Source organism: Saimiri boliviensis, chromosome 2, assembly GCF_048565385.1.
Source record: "Saimiri boliviensis isolate mSaiBol1 chromosome 2, mSaiBol1.pri, whole genome shotgun sequence".
NCBI classification, from domain to species: Eukaryota; Metazoa; Chordata; class Mammalia; order Primates; family Cebidae; genus Saimiri; species Saimiri boliviensis.
In genome coordinates, this window is record NC_133450.1 from 140,079,207 (window position 1) to 140,100,198 (window position 20,992).

Below are 20,992 nucleotides of genomic sequence, written 5' to 3' on the forward strand. Positions count from 1 at the left end.
CACCCCGTCTTCTCCAGGGGCCCCGCACCAGACACAGTCACCATCGGACACGGTCCACTTCAAAGCTCGGTGGCTGGGGCATGGCCGGCTCGAAGACCAGGCACGGGGTGGCCGGGCGCCGGGGACAGCAGAACCCAGCCCTGGGCTCCCTGACTCCGGCACCCCCCACCCCGCCTCCTCCCTCAGGCTAGCAGGGCAGACGGTCCCAGTCTTGTGGCCACCATGTGGCTGCCTCTTCCAGAGAGAACCAGGTCACTTCCCCAGGTAGGCCGTGAGCCAGGGGCCCCTGGGATGGCCACTCTCGGCCTCCGTGGCCTTCTCTGCCCACACGGTTATCTACTCCCCACCCCCGGGGTCCCTTCAGGGAGGTCTACATGGTCACAGCCTGGCCCCAAAGCACGTTACCTTGGCTCCTTTCTCTCCCTGTCTGCCTTCGGGGCCTGCAGGGCCTGGGGGACCCTGAAATAAACAAGGGAACAACAGGAGGTGAGCGTAGCCTGCGGTGGCAGAGGGGTGAGCTCAGGGCATGCTGGACAAGAGAGCAGGGCGCAGGGTCACGGAGGCTGCTCCCAGGCCGCCTGCAGGGACACGGGGCCCCAGCACGAGTCCTACAGACTCCAGTTCCAGGTAACGGCCTCTCGGGTCACGTGGGAAGGTGCAGGGCATGCCGTGAGTTCTGCCTGGACTCCTGTTTCCCGCAGCCCCAGCAAGTGGCGGGGCCGCTCAGTCTGCCAAGGGCGCCTTCTCTTTTGTTCTGGCTTTTCGGTAAAACCTGAGCCAGGGGACAAGGACTTTTGCAGCTTTGCGGGTCTGTCTCCCACAGTGGGTACACTGACAGTGTCAGCAGCCGGCCTGTCCTATAAGGAGGAGCTGAGTTGACCTGGCACGTCTGTGATTTTGTGGTGACGTGGTGGAGGCTGAGTGGAGAACACGCCGCCCCAAGCCCTTCCTCATCAGTGCGGCTTTTAGCACCCAGGGCCCAAGCGAAAGATGACAGGGAGGGGCGGGTGCTTTGCAGGGAGCTGCCAGCCAGGACGCGCTCGCAGAATTATTTACCCTTTTTCCTGGAGGCCCGGACGGGCCTGGTTCTCCAGTAGGGCCGGGGGATCCCTGGTATTGGGAGAAAGAGCAGTGTGTCAGGAATTGAGGACTGTTCGAATCAGTCAAGGCAAAACATGCAGAGATTTCAGTCTTCTCTCTGCTCAGCCAGCCCTGCAGCTGTTCTCTCTTCCTTGCAGGCTGGCACAGAGGGTCCTCACAGAGCGTCACACCCAGGCCGTGACAGCGTAAGGAATCCCGACTCCTATCCCCTGGGTTTTCCGCATTTTGGAAGAGAGCTTTCCGACTCATAGTGCTGACTCTAGATGCACCAGGATCGATTCAGTCCCCACCACGACCTGGGCAGGGAGGAGGCACTGGCATCTCCTTTGGCAGAAGCAGGGACACAGGCTGTGAAGGGCTGGAATGGGGGCATCTGTCGGGGAAACGGAGCCCGGGGCTCCATCCCTAACCCCTTCTCTGAGTGGACGCTCCTCTCAACTTGGTTACATGGCCTCTGCCTTCAGTCCACGGTCCCCCGTGCTTGGCCAGGCTGGATGCAGGGTGGGCAAGGGAACCTGTGAGGCCTCAGGGGCCACCTTCAGGCCCAGTCATGCCCAGGGCCCGTGGGGGTCGGTCTGTCCCAGAGAGACAATCTGGGCTTGAAGCGGTGTCTACAACACTCAACATCAAGCGTGGGATGCAACGTCCAGTGTGACCTTGGTCAAGGTAAGGCAGGAACAGCTCGGTGAGGGCGGGCACTGGCCCTGCCAGGCGGGGCTGTGGGTAAGACCTGACGTTCCCGTACAAGCCTGTGGCAGGTCGTGGGAGCCCTGGGGCTGCCGCAAACCTGCTTCTGGAACAGCACGTGCATCTCAGAGGGAGGTCATGAGCCGGTCACTGTCCAGAATCAATGTTGTAAGGGAAGCAATATTGTATGGGAATCAATATCATAAGGGAATCAATATCAACTAGGTTGGAGTTTTTCCCAGAAATGAGCCAAGCAACGTGCAAAGTCCCAAGAATATGCTGACACCTCCACCAGGAAGCCGGCCCAGACTCACCGTCTGTCCGGGTTCACCATCGTCTCCTTTGTCACCAGGGGGACCATCTTGACCCTGTGAGGACAAAAGCGAGCTCCTTGCTGACCCCCAGGTGGCACCCTGAGCTCCTGCACCAGCTCTCAATGCATCTCCAGCCCCTTCCCAAAACCCCGACCCATCCCGGTGCCAGCACACAGCATGTTCGGGGGTCAAAGGTGTTTTCTTCCTTTGATCACCAGAACATGAGGGCCTTTTGGGAAACTGCCTGTCCCAGTGAGAGTTCATCGAAAAGAACAACCAGAAAGAGGGGAAATGGGGCTGGCAGGGGAAGGCCAGCGTTGCGGGTATCCGGGGGTTTTGCCCTCTTGAGCACCTACCGCAGGGCCAGGCTCTCCAGGGGGGCCGGGATCTCCAGGGAAACCCACTGGGCCCTGAAAAGAACAAAGAAGGAGGTGGCCAAGGCCATGAGCAACCTGACTGAGACCACATGCGGCCGACCACATCACGGCCTCAAGACGGCCACCTGCCACTATCCAGCTCCTAGGACTTGCCAGCAATTCCAACACCCCATCGCTTTATGGCCCAGAAACCCTTCCCTGTGCAGCATCTCCTGGAGCCAGCAAGCCCGGCCAGCGGCCATGGCCACTGGTCACTGGCCAGTGTCAGCTGGTCTCTTGATTTCCAGAGCCCTGCAAGCGGCAGGTGTTCCATCCACAGGTCCATTCCCGGGAGCTCCACGCTGCTACTAGAACCTGGACCTTCATACTTCGGGACTGTTCCTCTCCAAAGCCCCTCCGGATGCAAAATCAGGGCCAGCCACGGGCAGGGGCATCTTCCCAGAGCCCGGCTGTCACTGGCACCTCTCAGCTGGCCACCTGGCCCACAGAGAACCGCCACTCAGGGCCTTCTCCGCCAGGCCACACCTCTGTCTCACCTCCGCTCCGTCGGTTCAGGAGCTAGATGACAACCTCTGGTGTCTAGAACAATTACCCAAGACATGGACTTGGTCCTGAAGCTATTCACTGAGCAGAGCGCACGGCCGGTGAGGCACAATGACCCCGTCCAGAGCCCCGCCCCTGCTGCAGGCCCCCGAGGCATGACCGGACTACTCACAGGGCTGCCTTTGGGACCGTCATCTCCGGGAGGGCCTTTGGGTCCAGGGGGTCCAGCAGCACCCGAAGGGCCCGACTCGCCCTTCTCTCCCCTTTCTCCTTTGGGTCCCTAGAGGGAAGAGGCCAGTGTCCAGGCCTCAGAGCCGACCACATCACCACGCAGAGAGCGAGGCAGGTGCCTGTTCACAGCGGGCCTCCCCGGTTCTCACCCCATTCAGACCACCCTTTCCAAGTCTCTGCCGAGCCCTGCAGGGGTCCAGCTGCCAGGTCGCTCCCCCAACCCTGAACCCCAATCCAGAGTCAGCCCCTGCATGCACCCCGAGCAGGGCCTGAGGAGCCTTCACTTTCTGAGGCCCTCAAAGGCTGAGATTCAGCTCTAGGTGGGAGGGACCGACTCCTGACCGGACACCCGTCAGTGAAAACCACAAGGGCTGCTCGCTGACCCCAGATCTCATGGGAAGGGAGAGCTCGGACCCCAGGAGACCCGAGTCCATCCAGCTGGTCCTGGGCCTGAAAGCCACCCTCAGCCCAGCGCCACAGGGAATATTCATCCAGCCTTCGAAGGCCTGGATATTCCTAGTCTGGCCCTCAAGGTCCAGGGGAACAAGGTGACAACAGCTGCCCTTACACTTATGGCAGCCCATGAAGGGGACGGGAGCAAACGCTACAGAGGGCAGAGTCCCCGCAGTCCACTGGGCAGAGGTGGTCATTGCTAGGTCTGCGTGCACATGAGGGCACACACAGGCACATGCGGGCACACGCTCACTTCCCCGTCACACGTCTTGTTCGAGGTAATTCCATGAAATGGGCACAGGAGGGGTTACAACTCCCATTTCACAGATGGAAACACTGAGGCAGAGCTGGAGCCTCTGACCCAGCACCCCGTCCACACGCCCATCGGTTGCATCCCACCCCTGCCACAGTGCCCGCTGACTCACTCACCGGGGGGCCACCTTCTCCCGGAAGGCCAGGCTCGCCTGCTTCACCGGGTTCCCCCTAGGGAGACAGCATGGGTGGTTACGGCAGTGGTGGGCACGTGACCCGTGCAGTGCTAGTTTCAAGCATGTGCCAAATCCCGCCTGCTGCCTGCCTGCGCCTGGGCACCAGGGACCCAGGGATTAGTGGGGCAGTGGTTGCTGTCCCCAGGCACTCCTGGAATTGGGGGGGGTGTCAGGCATGTGGCAGGCAATGACAGACGTGGGGCAGAGTGTCCAGATTGCAAGCAACACCGTCCACAAAGGCTTTCCTGGAGCGCTGCTTCAAGGGTTGTGGAGGGTGACAATGAGGAGCTGGTAAGCGGCTGGATGGCCCTCCAGGTCGGGGACAGCCAGGGTGAAGGCAGGAGGAAGGGCATGCGATCCTCGGGCCATGGGCCACGGGCCACTGGGACGCAGGGAAGCGGGCATGCACGGCGGCAGCAGGTGGATAGGGCTGTGCGCCCTACGGTGGGGATGCCGAGGAAACATCGCCTCTCTGCACAGAAGCCGCGTGCCAGCACCCTCTGCTCTCAGCAGGGCATATTTCTTTTTAATTTCTGTTGTAAAAATGAGCAGTGGTGGAAGGCGTCTTCCAAGTTAATGGCCTGATGGATGTCAGAAAAAAAGTTCTGGGCCAGGCACAGTGGTTCACGCCTGTAAGTGAGTCACTTGGGAGGCCAAGACAGGTGGAGCATGAGGTCAGGAGTTCAAGACCAGCCTGGTCAACATGGTGAAACCCCCTCTCTACTAAAAATACAAAAATCAGCTGGGCATGGTGGCATATGCCTGTAATCCCAGCTACTTGGGAGGCTGAGGCAGGCGAATCACTTGAACCAGGAAGTTGGAGGTTGTAGTGAGCCTAGATGGTGCCACTGCACTGCAGCCTGGTGACAGAGCAACAGAGCAAGACTCCATCTCAAAAAAAAAAAAGAAAAAGAAAAAAGAAAGCCTTGGAAACCACAATCAGGCAGACATGGGAACACAGATGTGGAGTCAGAGCTTGGCACCGTCCCACCCGGCACACGTGTGCACACACACACACACACACACTGATGTGCACACACGAGCTCACATACACAGGCACGCACCGATGTGCACACACGAGCTCACATACACAGGCACGCACTGATGTACGCAGGCACACACTGATGTGCACACAAGAGCTCACATACACAGGTGTGCACCGATGTGCACACAAGCTCACATACACAGGCACACACACACTGATGTGCACACACAAGCTCACATACACATGCACACACCGAGTGCACACACGAGCTCACATACACAAGCACGCACTGATGTGCACACAAGCTCACATACACAGGCACACACACACACTGATGTGCACACACAAGTTCACATACACAGGCAGGTACACACCGATGTGCACACACATGCTCACATATACAGACATACATGCACACACCAAGTGCACACACGAGCTCACATACACAGGCACACGCACACACGCACACACACAGGCCCATCATGCTCACTTGGCTCCAAAACCAATCAGCTGAAGTGGAGAGGGCCGCGGCTCTGAGAAAATAACTCAGCTGGCGGAAAGGGCATGCCTAGCAAGGCCAGCACTTTAAGGAACAGATGATTTCCACCGGAGCTGAGGCTTGGAGAAGGAGGCAGCGGCTTTGCTGGTGGGGGCACTGTCTGGAATCTCTGCCAAAGGACGTCACAGATGGACACGCAGAGTTCCCAGTTCCATTTCACAAGGATTCGTCTACATTTCAAAATGCCTTTCATAGGAATAATCCAGCAAGCCACACACACAGAGATGAGTACATCACATCAGAGGTACACATGCACACAGAGACATATACATGCATACACACACACACACACACACACACTCACACACACAACTCTCCCCAAACAGCCATGAATCTGCAACCAGAGCAGGCACAAGGCCTCACCTTCTCTCCCACTGCGCCAGGGTTTCCTATTCCACCCGGGGGACCTTGTGGGCCATCAGCACCTGGAGCTCCGGAGGGTCCTCGGGGGCCAGGGGGACCTGGGGGGCCCTAGGAAAAGGGAGAGACCACTGAGCTCAGAGGAAACGCAAACATGTCCCCCAAACAGGAGCCGCTGCTACAGCCAGGCCCTGGAGTCTCAGGCACACTTACCATCTGGCCCACGTCTCCCGTCTCACCCTTCTCGCCTGGAGGTCCCGGCAAACCCTGACAACAGGAAACTTTCCAGTTAAGTGCTGTTCTGTCAAACACACCCACCACTTCCGTGACCTCCACCACACAGCACCACTGAGCCCCCAAAGCCCCGGGAAGGTGCTTCTCTGCGTACAGCTACCCACCAGGACGTCCCGGGGTTCCGAGTCTCAGAATCAGCCCGAGGAAATAAGCAGAGAAGATTGCCAAGATTTACGACAAAGGTGCTTATAGCAGGTCCCATAAAATGATAAAGCTTAAGGAGCCAGCAGCAGGGGATGCCTGGGTAAATTATGTCACCACCAGATGCTGGCTCACTGCGCGGTGACTGAAAATCATGTTTCCCAAATAAACAGAAAGTCACGTGTAATGGCGTTCAACATGCCTCATAACATCGAATGGAAAATGGGAAAAGCTGGGAACAAACTTTCTCTATGACTTAGGACATGATTAATTTTGCAAAAAAGCAAATAAAATGACATATGCGCCTCTGTGTATGAGAATACCCGAATTTAAAAGCATGGCAATGAAACGTGCGCAAACGTTTATCGTCGTCTCTAGGGGGTGCATTTCGAAGTCATTGTTACTGTTTTTTTTTTTTTTTTTTTTTTTTTTTTACAGATCATCGGTTTCCACAATGAGCACGGAAATAAACACGGGTGGCTGCGGCATGTCTGGAACTCTGGGAAGCCACAGCGCCTCCAGTGGGATGAGGAGGCCCAGGAGGCCCCTGCAGCCTGGCTTTAGTTTTCCATTTCTTTTAGAAGACAGGAGAGGTGAGAACCCCGCAGTTACCTGCAGCCCCACTGGCCCGGGGGGTCCAGGAAAGCCTCTGGGACCTTCGTCTCCTTTCTGCCCGAAAAGACCCTGCTGGCCCCGAGGCCCCGGCTCGCCATCAGCTCCCTGCAGGGAAATAACCAAGCACAAGTGAGGGTGATGGCCACGCAGCAGGTCTCGGGGGCACGGGGCTTTCTGGAGGTCACTGAGCGCGGATACTCACAGAGGGGCCCGGCTGTCCGATGGGGCCTTGAGGACCGGTAGGCCCGGGAGGACCCTGTGGGGAAAAAGACGCAGACATGGGTGGCTTCCCGGATGCTGGAGAAGGCTGAGGGGGTTGGGTCACACCCTGAGCCAGGGGACCCATGCATCCATCACCATCTGTTCAGTCTCCAAATGTGGCGTTCCTCGCACCATGGCGCAAGCCTGCCGCAGGCTCTGGCAAGTCCAGGGATCTTGGTTCCACCTCGAGCCCATTTCTGGATGGCAAAGGCTGCTGCCCCCAGTGTGCCCTCTCAGCTCCCACTATGCACCCACAACACAGGCACGTGAGGCCCCTTCAACAGTGAGGATCCAGGATCACAAGCCCCTCTGGAGCCTTGCACCCAGCACCGTGTAATCTGCTATGCCATCTGCAAGAGAGCTTGGCATGAGCCCATGGGAAGGAGGCAAACAAGGGGGGTGCAGCGCCCTTGGCCCCGGCAGCCCAGCCCACGGCAGGCCTTCCAGGAATACAGCTCCTGCTCGCCTGGGAATCAAAATACCGGGTGAAGGGCCCGCTGTACAGGGGATAAGGAGACCTTTCACCCATCGGGAGGGAGGGAACTGGTGGCAGAGCGACCGGGCCTTTGCAAGAACATGCTAGTATTTGTAAATAGATCAAGAAGCGAAAGGGGAAAAATGAACAGGCATTTGGTCAATGGTGCTACCTCTGCCAGAACATTCTGGTTCCCTCACCTCAGAGGGCAATGGATCTGTCTGCAGAACCCAAACCCTCAAGGACAGACATGCTTGACTTGTTTAATTTCACAAAACCGGTGGATGCTTCCTGTTCATTCTAACACAGAGAGACTCACTCCCAAATACAGGAGATAAGGAGACCTTTCACACATGTGCACACAGATGTTGTCGGAACACACACGCGTGGGAGATTTTCACAGCGTGTCCCACCAATCATCAGCAATGCTGGCCAAGCACGCACATGGCTCATGGCCCACAGCCTGTGACGACACCCCTCCGAACCCAGGGACCGCCACGCTCCCCGAGCCAATCTTACCTGCTCGCCTTTGTCTCCCTTGCTTCCTTTCTGCCCGGGCTCCCCAATCTCTCCCTGGGAAAAGGGCGGGGAGGAGGATTCCATTAGACAACCTGACACCCGCTTGAACCTTTCCTGCTCCCATAAGGAATTTTTCTTGGAGACTGAGAACAGTGCCCTTTCCAGGTGGCCCCATAACTTACTTTCCTGCGAAGAAATGTTTCCATTTCTTTTTTTTTTTTTTTTTTTTTTTTTTTTTTTGAGATGGAGTTTCGCTCTTGTGACCCAGGGTGGACTGCAATGGCGCGATCTCGGCTCACCGCAACCTCCGCCTCCTGGGTTCAGGCAATTCTCCTGCCTCAGCTTCCTGAGTAGCTGGGATTACAGGCGCGCGCCACCATGCCCAGCTAATTTTTTGTATTTTTGTAGAGACGGGGTTTCACCATGTTGACCAGGATGGTCTCGATCTCTTGACCTCGTGATCCACCCGCCTCGGCCTCCCAAAGTGCTGGGATTACAGGCTTGAGCCACCGCGCCCGGCCAATGTTTCCATCTCTTAACTTGATTTCCTTTTGACTACAAGGACTAAAAGGGATGAGGGCTTGATCTGTTGCTCTACAGGCTTTTAGTCGCCTTGCAAATATGGGAAAAGTCATATTGAAAATATTTACTCTGTTTTTCAAGTTGGGCCGCTACCATGACAACATAATAATAGACAACTCAATTACTATGTTGCCAAAGAAGTGATTAAAACGCTCTCTGCTGTTTCTGCTGGTGCAAGTCAGTCTCCCGCCCCGAGATGTAAGACATGCTCTACGCAGAGGTGACAAAGTTGGAAGTGTCCCCAGAGAGGTGTCATAAATAGAAAGTTAAAGCAGGGGAGAATTTCACTGCCTGCATTAAATGAAGGATAAAATACAAGCTCCGGCAGTCATCGTTTTAGAATTATAAAGCATATCCTTAATGAACAGGAGCCTTGATAATTCAAGTGGAGACATTTAAAAATAGATATTGAGCAAAACCTCATTAAATTGGGCTCCGCAGTTTCAGAATTTGAAATGATCTTCGGGGATTGGGGAGCATTTTTCTCTGCTCTGGCTACTCACAGCAAATGTCGTGGGCAGCCTCGAAACGACACAGGGAGAAGTGGTTTGTAAGTTCCCTCAAGCATGCCACGGACTGCGTGGATTACCACTTATCTGTGGGCTGCTGCAAAATCACCCCATAACACCAGGACTGCAAGGGGGGTGCGACATCGCTGCCGGCTGAGCCGCTATACCTGCAGCACCGTATCCTGGAAAATCACCGCCCTCCCTTGCACCTGCCTGCCCACCCGGCCCAGTCACGTGTCAGTCTGGATTTTCCTTACCTTATCTCCATCTTCCCCAGGGGGACCCACAGGGCCAGCTGGACCCGGGAGCCCCACAGGACCCTGGAGACCATCTCGGCCAGCTGGGCCTTGTGGGCCTTTCTCGCCCTAGAGAATACACAAGATCTCACGTCAAATGTGGCTCCAACTTCAGCACACCCCACCACCAGTTCATTACCCAACAGAGGGACCCGTGGGCAGGAAGTGGGAGTTGGGGAGGGCGACCAGCCCCAGAATCCTAATGGATTTCAGCCGGGTCCACGGAGGGCCGGCTCTGAGCCTGACTCTGTACTGTGAACTAGGGCATCACTGCAATTAATCCACACTCATCCTAGGAAAGGCTGTTCTTTTACAGATGGGGAAACTGAGGCACAGTTAGTTAGCCATAGAGACAGGACCCAAACGCAGCCAGCCACATTCCTGAGCCTGCATGTGGACCATCTAAGCTAGTGACGGGGAGCCAAGCCCAGTGACCAGGATGGCTTGAGCTCCAGCCTTCACCAACTTCCTGATGCTTTATATCCTCCGCAGACACTCTCCCTGCACGCACACACAAGGACATGCATGCACACACATAAAGACGTGCAAGCACACAGGCACACACAGTGTGCACACACACACAAATATGCCCGCATATGGACATGCATACATGCATGCACACATATGCACCTGCACAAAGCAAGCACACTCACATGCATGTGTACACACACAAGTATGCACCGGCATGTACACACAAGCACATGCATGCACACACAAGGACATATGCACAAACAGGCACACTGACGTGTGTGCATGCACAGGTACACACACAGGGCACACCTGCACGCACACGCACGCCCTGCATCTCCTATCCTAACTTGGACTCAGTCTCCTCCTAACTGCCTGCTTGGTGATCTGAAATGATCCTAGGTGCTTGCTTTGTTGAGTTTTACCAGCCACCACGTCACTCTGTAAACAGCCTGCATTTTCTCATCCCAGCCAGGAATCCCTTTCTCCCGACAGACACAGGGAAGGAGGGTGTGCCCGTCGGGAAGGGAACATGGTGGAACAAATGTGCACGAATGTTCTGGTCTAAACGCGGCCGGGATTGAGTCACCCCTCCCCATTCCGTCTTACCATCTCCTCCCTCCGCAACTCACGGCCCACTCTTCAGACTTAGCTCCTATTCATAGACATTTCTACCCTACTTAGGCCAGAAGATGCAAAGACCACGTGTGGGGCTTTTGTGGAAGCTTCCTGTCCTACATTCCCGGTCAGGTCGGGAGTTCTCAGAGACGTCCGACCTTTGCTTAGCCTTTCTTTCTCTCCGGAGCTATTCTGGGAGGATGAAGAGCTTCTCCCTGGACAGAGCGATTCTGCTTCAATGTTTACTCTCGAAACAGTGAACCAAGCCACTCCCAGCTGACTGTGCACCTGTGCACGGACTGCCCCGCAGACTTCGGTTTCTGACAGTCCAGCTGTATCCACGTCCTGGGTGCCTCACTGGAAACCATCAGAAGTCACCGAAATTGCCAATAACACCTTGAACAGATTCCCAATGGCACAGATGTTTCCATGTGGGTTCCTGGGGCGGTCCTGCCCAGGGAATGTAGGCTGTTCCTGCTACTCATGAGCCACTGACAGCAACACAGGCAGGAAAATCACAGCTTTCTGGTGGCTCACACCTGTAATCCGAGCACTTTGGGAGGCTGAGGCAGGTGGATCACCTGAGGTCAGGAGTTTGAGACCAGCCTGGCCAACATGGTGAAACCCCGTCTCTACTAAAAATACAAAAATTAGCCAGGTGTGGTAGCATGCACCTATAATCCCAGTGACTCAAGAGGCTAAGGCAGGAGAATCGCTTGAACCCAGAAGGTGGAGACTGCAGTGAGCCGAGCTTGTGCCAGTGCATTCCAGCCTGGGCAACAGAGTGAGACTCTGCCTCAAAGACACAGAAAAGAAAAAGAAAAGAAAATCACAGCCTTCTAACAAACCAATCAGCACCCACGCCTAACTCAATCTGAGACGGCCTGTGCGGATACCTGCCGATTCCCGCAGAGAACTCAAGCTCAGTCCGACCCTCTGTACTGGGAAGGAGAAGGTGAGATGAAATTGGTCTCCACAGCTGACTGAACGCGGGGTCGGGGAGACGGCAAAATTGTGTGGCACGCGCCAAACGCGGGCCGGGTGGGCCGCTTCTGAACGGTAAGTGGTATTCTGCGGGTTATTCATGAAAGCGGGCTGGCGGGAAGCATCTAGGCAAGAAGGCAGCTCACTCATCTCCTTCACAGAGACCAAGATCGGGTCAGCCTCAAGACATGCTCTCCACTCCCGAGGCTTCGAAAAGCCTGCCAAAGTCAGGGCTGGCCAGCAGGTGGGCACAGAGGAAGGCGCCTCGTCTTCCTGTCATCCCCCAACGCCCCTTCTTTGCTGGACATCTGCCCTCCATGCCTGTCCCCCAACCAACAAAGGGGACTCCCCAGTTCCAAATACCCTTCCCCATCAAGAGCTCAGCCAGTAGCAGGGAGCAGTTCACACAGGGGGCAGCTGTGGCCCAACCACACAGATGTCACTGAGGCTGGATGGAGACCAAGTCCACAGGGCACTGACTGTCTTCAGCCCCTCCCTCTGTCCACACATGTGGGGAACAACAGTGTGCAGGCGTGGACAGGCTGAGCCCCGCCCAGCATCCTGCCCACGAGCCCTTCTGGCTCAGCTGATCGCAGAAGGAATGTGGCTGGTGCTGGAACTCCTCGCGTGCACCTCAGGCAGGTCACCGTGGGACACACACACTCTCAGGCAGGTCACCGGGGGACACACACACTCTCAGGCAGGTCACCGGGGGACACACACACTCTCAGGCAGGTCACTGGGAGACAGTCTGCCCTGGAGAAGGGCTGCAGATATCACCCCATCCCCAACCCCAGGAAATACCCCTGGGATCATCACAGGGGGAGGGACGAGGCCAGACACAGAACGGCCCCAGCACCTCTGAGGGAAGGGCTCCCCCAATCCAAGGCAGTACTTACGGGAGCCCCTTTCTCTCCTGCCGGCCCTGGGGGGCCCTGGGGCCCTGGTCTCCCTGGAATTCCGATGGGCCCAGCGGCGCCAGCCGGGCCTCTCTCCCCTGGCGATCCCTGAGGTGGGGCAGAAAAACAGTTTGTTTCAAAGGCTCTCAGACTGCACGGACACAACTCAGGAAAGCCCCAGCTCCTCACGTCACTTACCTGCTCACTCCAGAGCCCACGGGGGCTCCCTATGGCCTTCTGCAAGCACAAACTAACTGGTCTAGCGTTCGGGGCTCTGTGTCCTCCTGTCACTCCAAGCTCCCAGGAGCCCCTCCCCCAGTGTCTCACAATGCGCCCTGTGGTGTGCTTGCCTTCAATGAGCTCCCCTTTCTGGGAGCCTGGCACCCCCTCCCCTCAAGGGCCCCCATGCCCACAGGGTACCCTCTCCCCTCGAGGGCTCCCATATCCATGAGACACCCCTCCCTCTAGGGTTCACATGCCCCGAGGGGCACTTCCCCCCTCCAGGGCACCCCCTCCCATCCAGAGCCTCCATGCCCACAGGGCACCCCCTCCCCTCCAGGGCCCCCATGCCCACAGGGCACTCCCTCCCATCCAGGGTTCACATGCCCCTGGGACACCCCCTCCCCTCAAACACCCACATGCCCATGGGGTACCCCCTGCCCTCCAGGGCCCATGGGGCACCCCTACCCCTCCCTCCCCTCCCCTCTCTGCTGTGCTTCTCCATGGTATGCAGTCTCCAGGGGCAGCCTTGCCAGGAAGCTGACACATGGATGGGTGGGTGCTGGCCTCATCAAGGGCCATCCCACCCAGTGGGCCCCACTCTGGGCAGCCTGGCTCTCACAAGCGTCTTCAGAGCCCATGGAGACCTGTGTCTGCTTCTTCCCCTGTCGGCCCAGCCCAGGCCCATGCTAGGCGTGCGGGTTTTCCCCTTGCTCCTCCAGAGAGCGTGCTCTGCCGGCCACACGGTGCCCTTCCTCCTGCCCTCCAGCCTGCCCAGTGCTCGCCTTTCCTCCGTGTCCCCCTGGGACCCTTCGTCATCCTGGCTGCTGGCTTGGGCTGTGCCGTCTGCATCTCCCCAAAGGCCATCTTCCCCCCTCCACTTCCCACCCTTGGAGTCTGGGGCAGCTTCATGGCCTGGGATCTCGGGGGCTGCCCCTTCTACCTGGAGAGTAGGTTTCAAGAAAGAGGATGGGACAAAGGTTTTGACTCACCGCAGGGCCTGGTGGGCCGGGTGGCCCTTCGTTGCCTTTCAGTCCGAGAGCTCCCTGCAAAGCCGTGAAAAGGTCAGTCAAGGGCACGTGGAGAGAGGCCTCCAGGGCTGCACATTGTCCCATTTTACTCCCCGCCTGGCCTCTCACTCACCACTGGACCAGGAAGCCCTCGGTCCCCAGGGAAGCCACGTAATCCTGGAGGGCCGTCTTTCCCAGGGAGGCCTGCGGGGCCCGGGTCACCCTGAAAACAGAGTCAGAGATGAGCTTTCCTGGAGTCAGCCACACAAACATCTCACCAGCCCTGGAGCGAGGCTAAGGACGGGGGCCTTCTCATCAGGCACCCCTGGACGTGGGTTGGACTGGGCTTCTCCTGGCCACTTAGCTGTAAAAGGGATTTCAGGGTCTTGGCTGGACTCGCCAGTCCACGTGTGGGAGCACGGCCTGAGCCCCGCCCAGCCCCCCTTCCTCCCAAGGCCCCTAAGGGCCACGATGGGCCACGTGGGAGCTGAGGCCATATCTACCTTTCCCATAGATTTGGGGCTCCTTGTAAGACCGTGCTCAGACAAAGAAATCATGGTCAAAACAGCATTAAAAGCATCCTCCTAAATGGACTTATTACTTAAGGGACTTGCTTCAAGCCTGAAACCACATTTTCTGAAAAAAAAGTCACCACATAGCCCATACTTTCCCTGAGGTACAGTAAAGCTTTGATGTCTTCCAAAACGTTCTCTGGGGTCCACTATGGAGCACAGCGGTGTTTTCAAACGAGCAGGTCAAATGCCCGCGGCCACCTGTCCAAGCTCAGAGAGCTCTCTCTGTGTCTAGAGCACACACAGGTGGACGTGTTCCCGTGTGTTTGTTCCTGTATCTATGCACACACACACGCGTCTGGGATTGTTTTCAGTATTTCTTCATCTGCTTCACTTTGTTATTTTTCAGGCTTACTCTCCTGTGGACGCAGGCTGGAAAGCCTGCCTTTGCTGCGGCCCTCACCGAGGCGCTGAAAGGGAAGACTATCTATTTTTGTGCTAACACAGCAAGTTATGGCCACTCAACCTGGGCCCCCAGGAGCGGAGATATGAAAAGGGGGCAGCTGGAGCTGGCACCACGAGGTGGGATAGAAACACGTTTGCTTTTCACTTTTATAATTTCTCAGCCTCTTGCAGTGAGGGGTTTTGAAAGGACCACTTTCTGCTAAGTGTCCTATGGACACATGAAGTCTCAGAGCTTTTTTCTGGGAGCAGGGCTGGCAGCTGGGGGGAGGGCAGAGGGTGCAGAATGGGGGTGAGCCCTGCACTCCCCTACAAGCCCATCCCGAGCAGGGCAGCACGACTCCAGGTGTGAATCCAGCAAAAGTGAGCTAATCATGCGCTCTGGGTCTGCGGAATGAACTGAGGAGCGTCTGTGTAAGGAATTACCCACTCATCAGAAAAGAGCAAGAAAAACACCAGGTCCCAAAATGACTGCTTAAGAAATGCCTAGCCTGATACAGAAGGTTCCAGAAACTCACCTTCGTCCCTTCTTTTCCAGCAAGGCCCGGAAGCCCCTGTTCACCGGGGGGTCCAGGGGGCCCAGGGTGGCCACGCTCACCCATTGGGCCCGTTTCTCCCGTGGGACCCTAGGGGGAAAGTCGGTCTCAGACACAAATGTTTCAAGTAACCCACAAGGCAGCGAACATCTTTTCCTAAATCCAGGGGCAGTCCTGGCCATTGGCCTGCTGCAGGCCCCCGCAAACCTCCACTTGCCTTTGCAAGCCTGCTCCTGGCAAAAATCCAGAAGGTGGGTGTTGCCAAGCCACTCTCTGCCTGGTCCCTGCAGGGCCCCACACAGCCCTCTTTCCCCACCGGCGCCTTCAGGAGGCACAGGCCATCTGCCTTCTTGAGACGTGCCCTGTGGAGGCCGATTCAGCCACAGGACAGGCCGAGGATGGGAGAAAAGCCACACCAGGGGCAGAGCCCACATAACCTCCAGTTCTGTGGCCGCAGTGGCTCCACACCTTACTCACTGCTACGTGTGGCGCGAGCTTTCTAGGACGCAAGGGGAGCCCTCCCTGTTTCGCAGCTCTAAGCCATCAATCCCGGATCTAAGTTGCTCCTGCCACTGATCCGCGGTTAGAAGCACAGGCCTGCGGCACCAATAGGACCCAGTGGCAGGAGGACCTGGTTGCCTTGGACACCCACAGCAGCGGTGAGCCCAGCTCCTGAGCCGGCCCAGATCTGGCCCGAGCCACCCTGTGAGCCTTGGGCGGCCTGGCTTGCCCTGCGTGCCAGATCTGTGTCGAGGGCAAACACGTCTTTGCTTGCTCTTGTGTGGGGCGAGCCTCAAGCTGAACAACATTCAGGACCCAAGACACTCTCTCAGCAGCACCTGCACCTCTGGAATCATGGAAGGAATGGACACCAGGGCCAGGACCCTCTTCTCTCAGGGCAAGTGACACTGGGTGACGCATGGAATCTGGGGATCCTGGAGCGTACCTGAGGGCCGACCACACCTGGGGGACCTGGAGGGCCAGTCTTGCCTTGGAAACCCTGTTGAGAGAGAGTCACCACCCTGAGGGTGCAGCAGTGGCCTGCGCCATCCCGCCCGGCACATCCTGTCCCACCCGAGCCATCCCTCCCCGCACCATCCCGCCCCACGCTGCTGTTCTCAGCAGGACTCGTGCCCCTCACCGCCCTGCCCCCTACAGTGGATGTTCTGGACTTCGTGTGAGAGGCCCGCATCTCCTGTTTCATTTCTGCACCAGTTTCAGGAGAGTGACGAAGCCACACAAGCTCATGTCACTGGCTGCTCTCGCCCCGCCCCCATCTTCAGGCTGACACAGTTCATCCTTATCCTGTCACCAAGTGTTCCTCTTCTGAGTCGGCTTGCTCCCCTGTCTGGACTGGGGCTACTGCCTGCTGTTTCTCGGCAGCGGCTCTGTGGCGACTGCCCCGCTTAGGTGCGGACGCCTCTGACGCACGACAGGTGACTGCCCGCGTGCTCCTCGGCGTGTCTTTAAAACAGGCAGGAGCGAGGGCCGGCTGCTTTCATAACGCAGCAGCTTGGATGTGCTATTTTTAGCTTGATGCAGCGGGAATATCTCACGCCCACTCTGCATGCTCACGCGTAGGTGATGATCCTGGCTCGGTCGTGGGTGTCGCCACGCCTTCTGTACTCTCCTCAAAGGAGAAAAATGACCTCAAGGCAACATAAGCTTCACTTCCGGGCACATCTGCAGAGCAGGACAGGCGCAGGCGAGAAGCCATCTGCAGGTGCCACGTGACACTGGTAGGGACAGGCACACCTGCCTGGAGGCCTGGAGGGAAACTCTAGGCTCCAGAGGAGGAGGTGGCTGGCTCTGAGGCCAAGCGAGGGCTGGAGGGCTCACGGCCCGTGCCAGGGCTCACGGCCTCACTGTCCAGCAGCTGGTAAGATCTCACACTGGACCCTGAGCCACGTGAGGCCACAGCAGACTCAGCTGCTGCTGCTTCTTTTTTGAGACAGAGTTTCGCTCTTATTGCCCAGGCTGAAGTGCAATGGCGCAATCTCGGCTCACTGGAACCTCTGCCTCCTGGGTTCAAGTGACTCTCCTGCCTCAGCCTCCCCAGTGGGTGGGATTACAGGCATGCGTCACCACACCCAGCTGATTTTTGTATTTTTAGTAGAGATGCCGTTTCTCCATGTTGGCCAGGGTGGTCTCAAACTCCCAACCTCAGGTGATCTGCACACCTTGGCCTCCCAAAGTGCTGGGATTACAGGCGTGAGCCACTGCGCCCGGCCCAGATTCAGCTTCTTTGCAAACTCTGGGAGGGCTCTCTCCTTTAAGCCCAGCTCAGTTGCATACAATGGGCTACAATGATAGTTTCTAACGTAGGTTGCACTTACGGAGTCAGAAGGAAGGAGTGGTGGACAGGGTCAAGGGCCTGCCCTGCTCGGCGGACCCAGGGAGGAGTCTGAGAGCCCGAAGGGAGACGGGAGCCTGGTTAAGCTGTGCTGGCGTCAACGTTAACACCAAACACAAAAGGCCTCCCCCAGGGACTCTTGGCCACCTTGGCCGTCAAGGACAGACTATGACCTCCGCCCTTTGCTGAGAAATAAGTTTCTGGCTAACATTTAGGAGGAATAATGTTTGTGTTTCATTTTTTTAAAAAAGAAGGAAATCAGTTCAGAGAAGCTCTTTCTGGAAGGCTTGCTTGGACCAGCCCATGGAGGAGCTGCCACGTCCCAAGCGGGCCCCAGCGATGGATCGCCCACCACATCCCTCCAGCGCCCTGTGTCTAGGGAGGTGGCCGTGGCGGTCAAAGGCAGCCGGAAGGAAGTACAACTTTCTGAGCAGAGACGAGCAGCTCAGCCTCCGTCCGCAATAAATCAGAGGGAGAAAAGCACACCTAATGTAAAACCTTCTATCTTGTCTCCTTGAAAAGGCATTAGAGAAAAATATGCAATGCTCAGAAGAAATGTTTTAATTTTTCTCTAGAAACGAAAGAGCAAAGGAGTCTCCATTTATCAGGCAGTGTGCCATGCAGACCACCAGCGGAGGTGTAATTAAAAGAAATTTCATCACAATGAACCAAAGAAAGACAAAGGGGACTTTTGAAAAGCAGGCGTGGAGAACGCATTAAACAGGGCACTCACAGAGCCACCCCACATTCCACGAGGGGACCTGCTTTTGCTGGGAGAGTCCCGTAGAGACCTGGACCACTAGAGACCCAGCTGCAGAGACCCCTGCAGTGACGCTGGCAGCCCCCACTCTCCTCGTTGGGAAATGTTGGCATCTCTGTGACTCATCCTTTACGCTGAATGGAGCAGGTGAGCACACGGAAAAGGGGCACAGAACGGTGACAAGGAAGCCACCTGACACTACATGTCCCCAGATATTCAAAGCCTGAAGTCCCAGGCTGGCAGGTGTGGGCCAGGTTACAGGCATGCCAGCACTTTTTCTTGAAACGCACCTTCAGGGGACTGGGTCAAATTCCAAAGGGCTGATGGGGCCGGGAAAAGGATCCCATTTCTGACAGGGGCTTTTTCTCGCTACTGAAAATGCTGGAGTCTTCTATGTTCTAGCCGAAGAAACCAGGAATATGCATTCCTGAAGTTCAGGGTAAGGACAAGGGGAGCTCATGCCTGCAGAGACCACGTGCCTAGCAGAGCACCCAAGAGGAGGCTGCCTCCACCTGACTGGCGCTTGTCTTCTTTACTATAAAAGATGTCAATCAAACGCATCCTCCAGACCCACTGGATTGGACTGGAAGGGCCTGGGTAAGCATGGTGGCATGGGTGTGTGGCCCACAGTCACCCTCTTGAAGTTCTCCAGCATCAAATAACCGAATGACACAGAGTAACATGTAGGCCCTTTCCTGGCACTTGCCCAGTTAAAAGACGTGTCCCTCAAGCTGGGTGGCACTCGCCATTATTCTAGAGGGAAAATCAGGTTGGATGCATGAAGCTTGTCTGCCCAGGATAATCTGTGTGTATCTTTAAATGTGGCCTCTCAATCAAAGTTTCCAAAACCAGCCCAGAGCTGGCCCCTGCCTTCTGCCCACAGAGGCCACAGGGCACTGCTGGCCTGCGTGACTGTCCTGCCCCAGCCTTGCCTCACAGCCTGGCCCCAAGTCAGCAGAAGCTGGCCTGACCCTTGGGGGCCTTTCTGAGGCCAACTTGTCTCTCCCAGGCTGGGAGGGTCCTAGACGGCACCGGGCAGCCAGGGCTGTGCCCACACCCAGGGTAGTCAGAGAGCCAGCCAGCCATGGCCCCCCACACCCATGATACTCACAGTCTCGCCTCTCTGTCCAGGGTGTCCTGGGAGTCCATCCTTGCCCGGAGGGCCCTGAAGAAAGAATCAGGAGAAAGAAGGTTCGTTCTGAGAAGCACCCACCTTGGGGATCTGACACCACGTGGGGTGACCCCGATCCATGTCCACGACCTGCCCCTGCACTTCCTCTGAAGAGCAATCACCTGGTAGGCACGGGGACAGTGATGACATAACTCAGGCCGTCCTTGTTAAAGGTGCCTGACCGTCATCCCACAAAATCCTCACAACTGCCCCAAGGGACATGCTGTTGTTGCCCTCATCACCCAAGGGAGAAACTGAGGCAGAAGAGGCCAGTCGGTGCCCCAAGGTCCAGCCAGCAGGTGGCACAGGCGGCCCCAGGACCTGAGTCAGTGGGGTTGCACAGTCAGCCCCTCCCCCTAGCCCCGCCATGCCTGCTGGGTCAGAATCCCACGACTAGATGGTTGTCGGGACTGGAAGAGACGCATTGCACCTGCCGTAAGGTGAACTGTGTCCCCCAAAAACATGTGGAAGCTCTGACCCCCAGAATCTATGCCTGTAACCTCACTTGGAAATGAGGTCTTTGCCTGTGTAACCTGATGGGGCCAGGAAAAGGATCCCATTTCTCACAAGAGCTTTTTCACCCCACTGAAAACGCTGGAGTCCTTTACCGTCTAGACAAAGGAGCCTGTACTGGGCATTTCTAAAGTCAAGGGCAAGGTCAAAGGGGAGCCATGACTGAAAAGCCCGTGTGCCCAGCAGACTGCCTGACTGATCCCACTTGGCTCCGGGCTTCCGGCCTTCAGGGCTCTGAGAGAAGAGCCTCGAGCAGTTCCCAGCGACACCCAGCTCCTGGTCATTTGTGATGGTGGCCCCAGGACACTGACACAGAACTCAGCGAGAAAATCACGTGGGTCTAAAGGAGAGAGGGCCCCAGCACGAAGCTCTCTCCAGCGCTGCAGGGCGGGCACTGGGACACGGTCACACACTGCCCCGCGGCAGCCTTGGCCGGGGGTCCGCCCCCTCATCTGAATGGCCAGAGTTTCATCTCCGGCCTCCCTCCACCCACCGGCCACCGTGAGGAGCTCCGAGCAGCCCTTAGAAAAATGCAGGCGGTCTGCCGGGCAGACAGGCAGGGCTGGCCCAGCATTGAAGCCATTACTTACAGGGGGGCCCTTGGGTCCGGGAAACCCTGTCGGTCCTTGGGGTCCATTGGGTCCCTGGGAACAGAGAAAGGCCAGTTCGAGGACAAGTGTCTCTCCAGAGCAGCTCC

At 57.0% G+C, this 20,992-nt stretch overlaps 1 protein-coding gene across 3 annotated transcripts in view; it reads right to left on the reverse strand.

Annotated features, from left to right (window-relative positions):
* The window catches only part of COL5A1 (collagen type V alpha 1 chain), a 192,544-nt gene that overhangs the window by 26,172 nt on the left and 145,380 nt on the right, over nt 1-20,992 (reverse strand). For all 3 annotated transcript variants that reach the window (XM_074394534.1, XM_010352242.3, XM_039461528.2), the window contains 19 exons: nt 20,886-20,939; nt 19,723-19,776; nt 16,445-16,498; nt 15,481-15,588; nt 14,122-14,211; nt 13,971-14,024; nt 12,760-12,867; nt 9,752-9,859; nt 8,404-8,457; nt 7,351-7,404; nt 7,146-7,253; nt 6,312-6,365; nt 6,102-6,209; nt 4,136-4,189; nt 3,195-3,302; nt 2,459-2,512; nt 2,103-2,156; nt 1,057-1,110; nt 406-459 (listed from right to left, as the gene is read on the reverse strand). In XM_074394534.1, the coding sequence (XP_074250635.1) occupies nt 406-459; nt 1,057-1,110; nt 2,103-2,156; nt 2,459-2,512; nt 3,195-3,302; nt 4,136-4,189; nt 6,102-6,209; nt 6,312-6,365; nt 7,146-7,253; nt 7,351-7,404; nt 8,404-8,457; nt 9,752-9,859; nt 12,760-12,867; nt 13,971-14,024; nt 14,122-14,211; nt 15,481-15,588; nt 16,445-16,498; nt 19,723-19,776; nt 20,886-20,939 (1,386 nt within the window). The remainder of the gene's footprint in view (nt 1-405; nt 460-1,056; nt 1,111-2,102; nt 2,157-2,458; nt 2,513-3,194; nt 3,303-4,135; nt 4,190-6,101; nt 6,210-6,311; nt 6,366-7,145; nt 7,254-7,350; nt 7,405-8,403; nt 8,458-9,751; nt 9,860-12,759; nt 12,868-13,970; nt 14,025-14,121; nt 14,212-15,480; nt 15,589-16,444; nt 16,499-19,722; nt 19,777-20,885; nt 20,940-20,992) is intronic.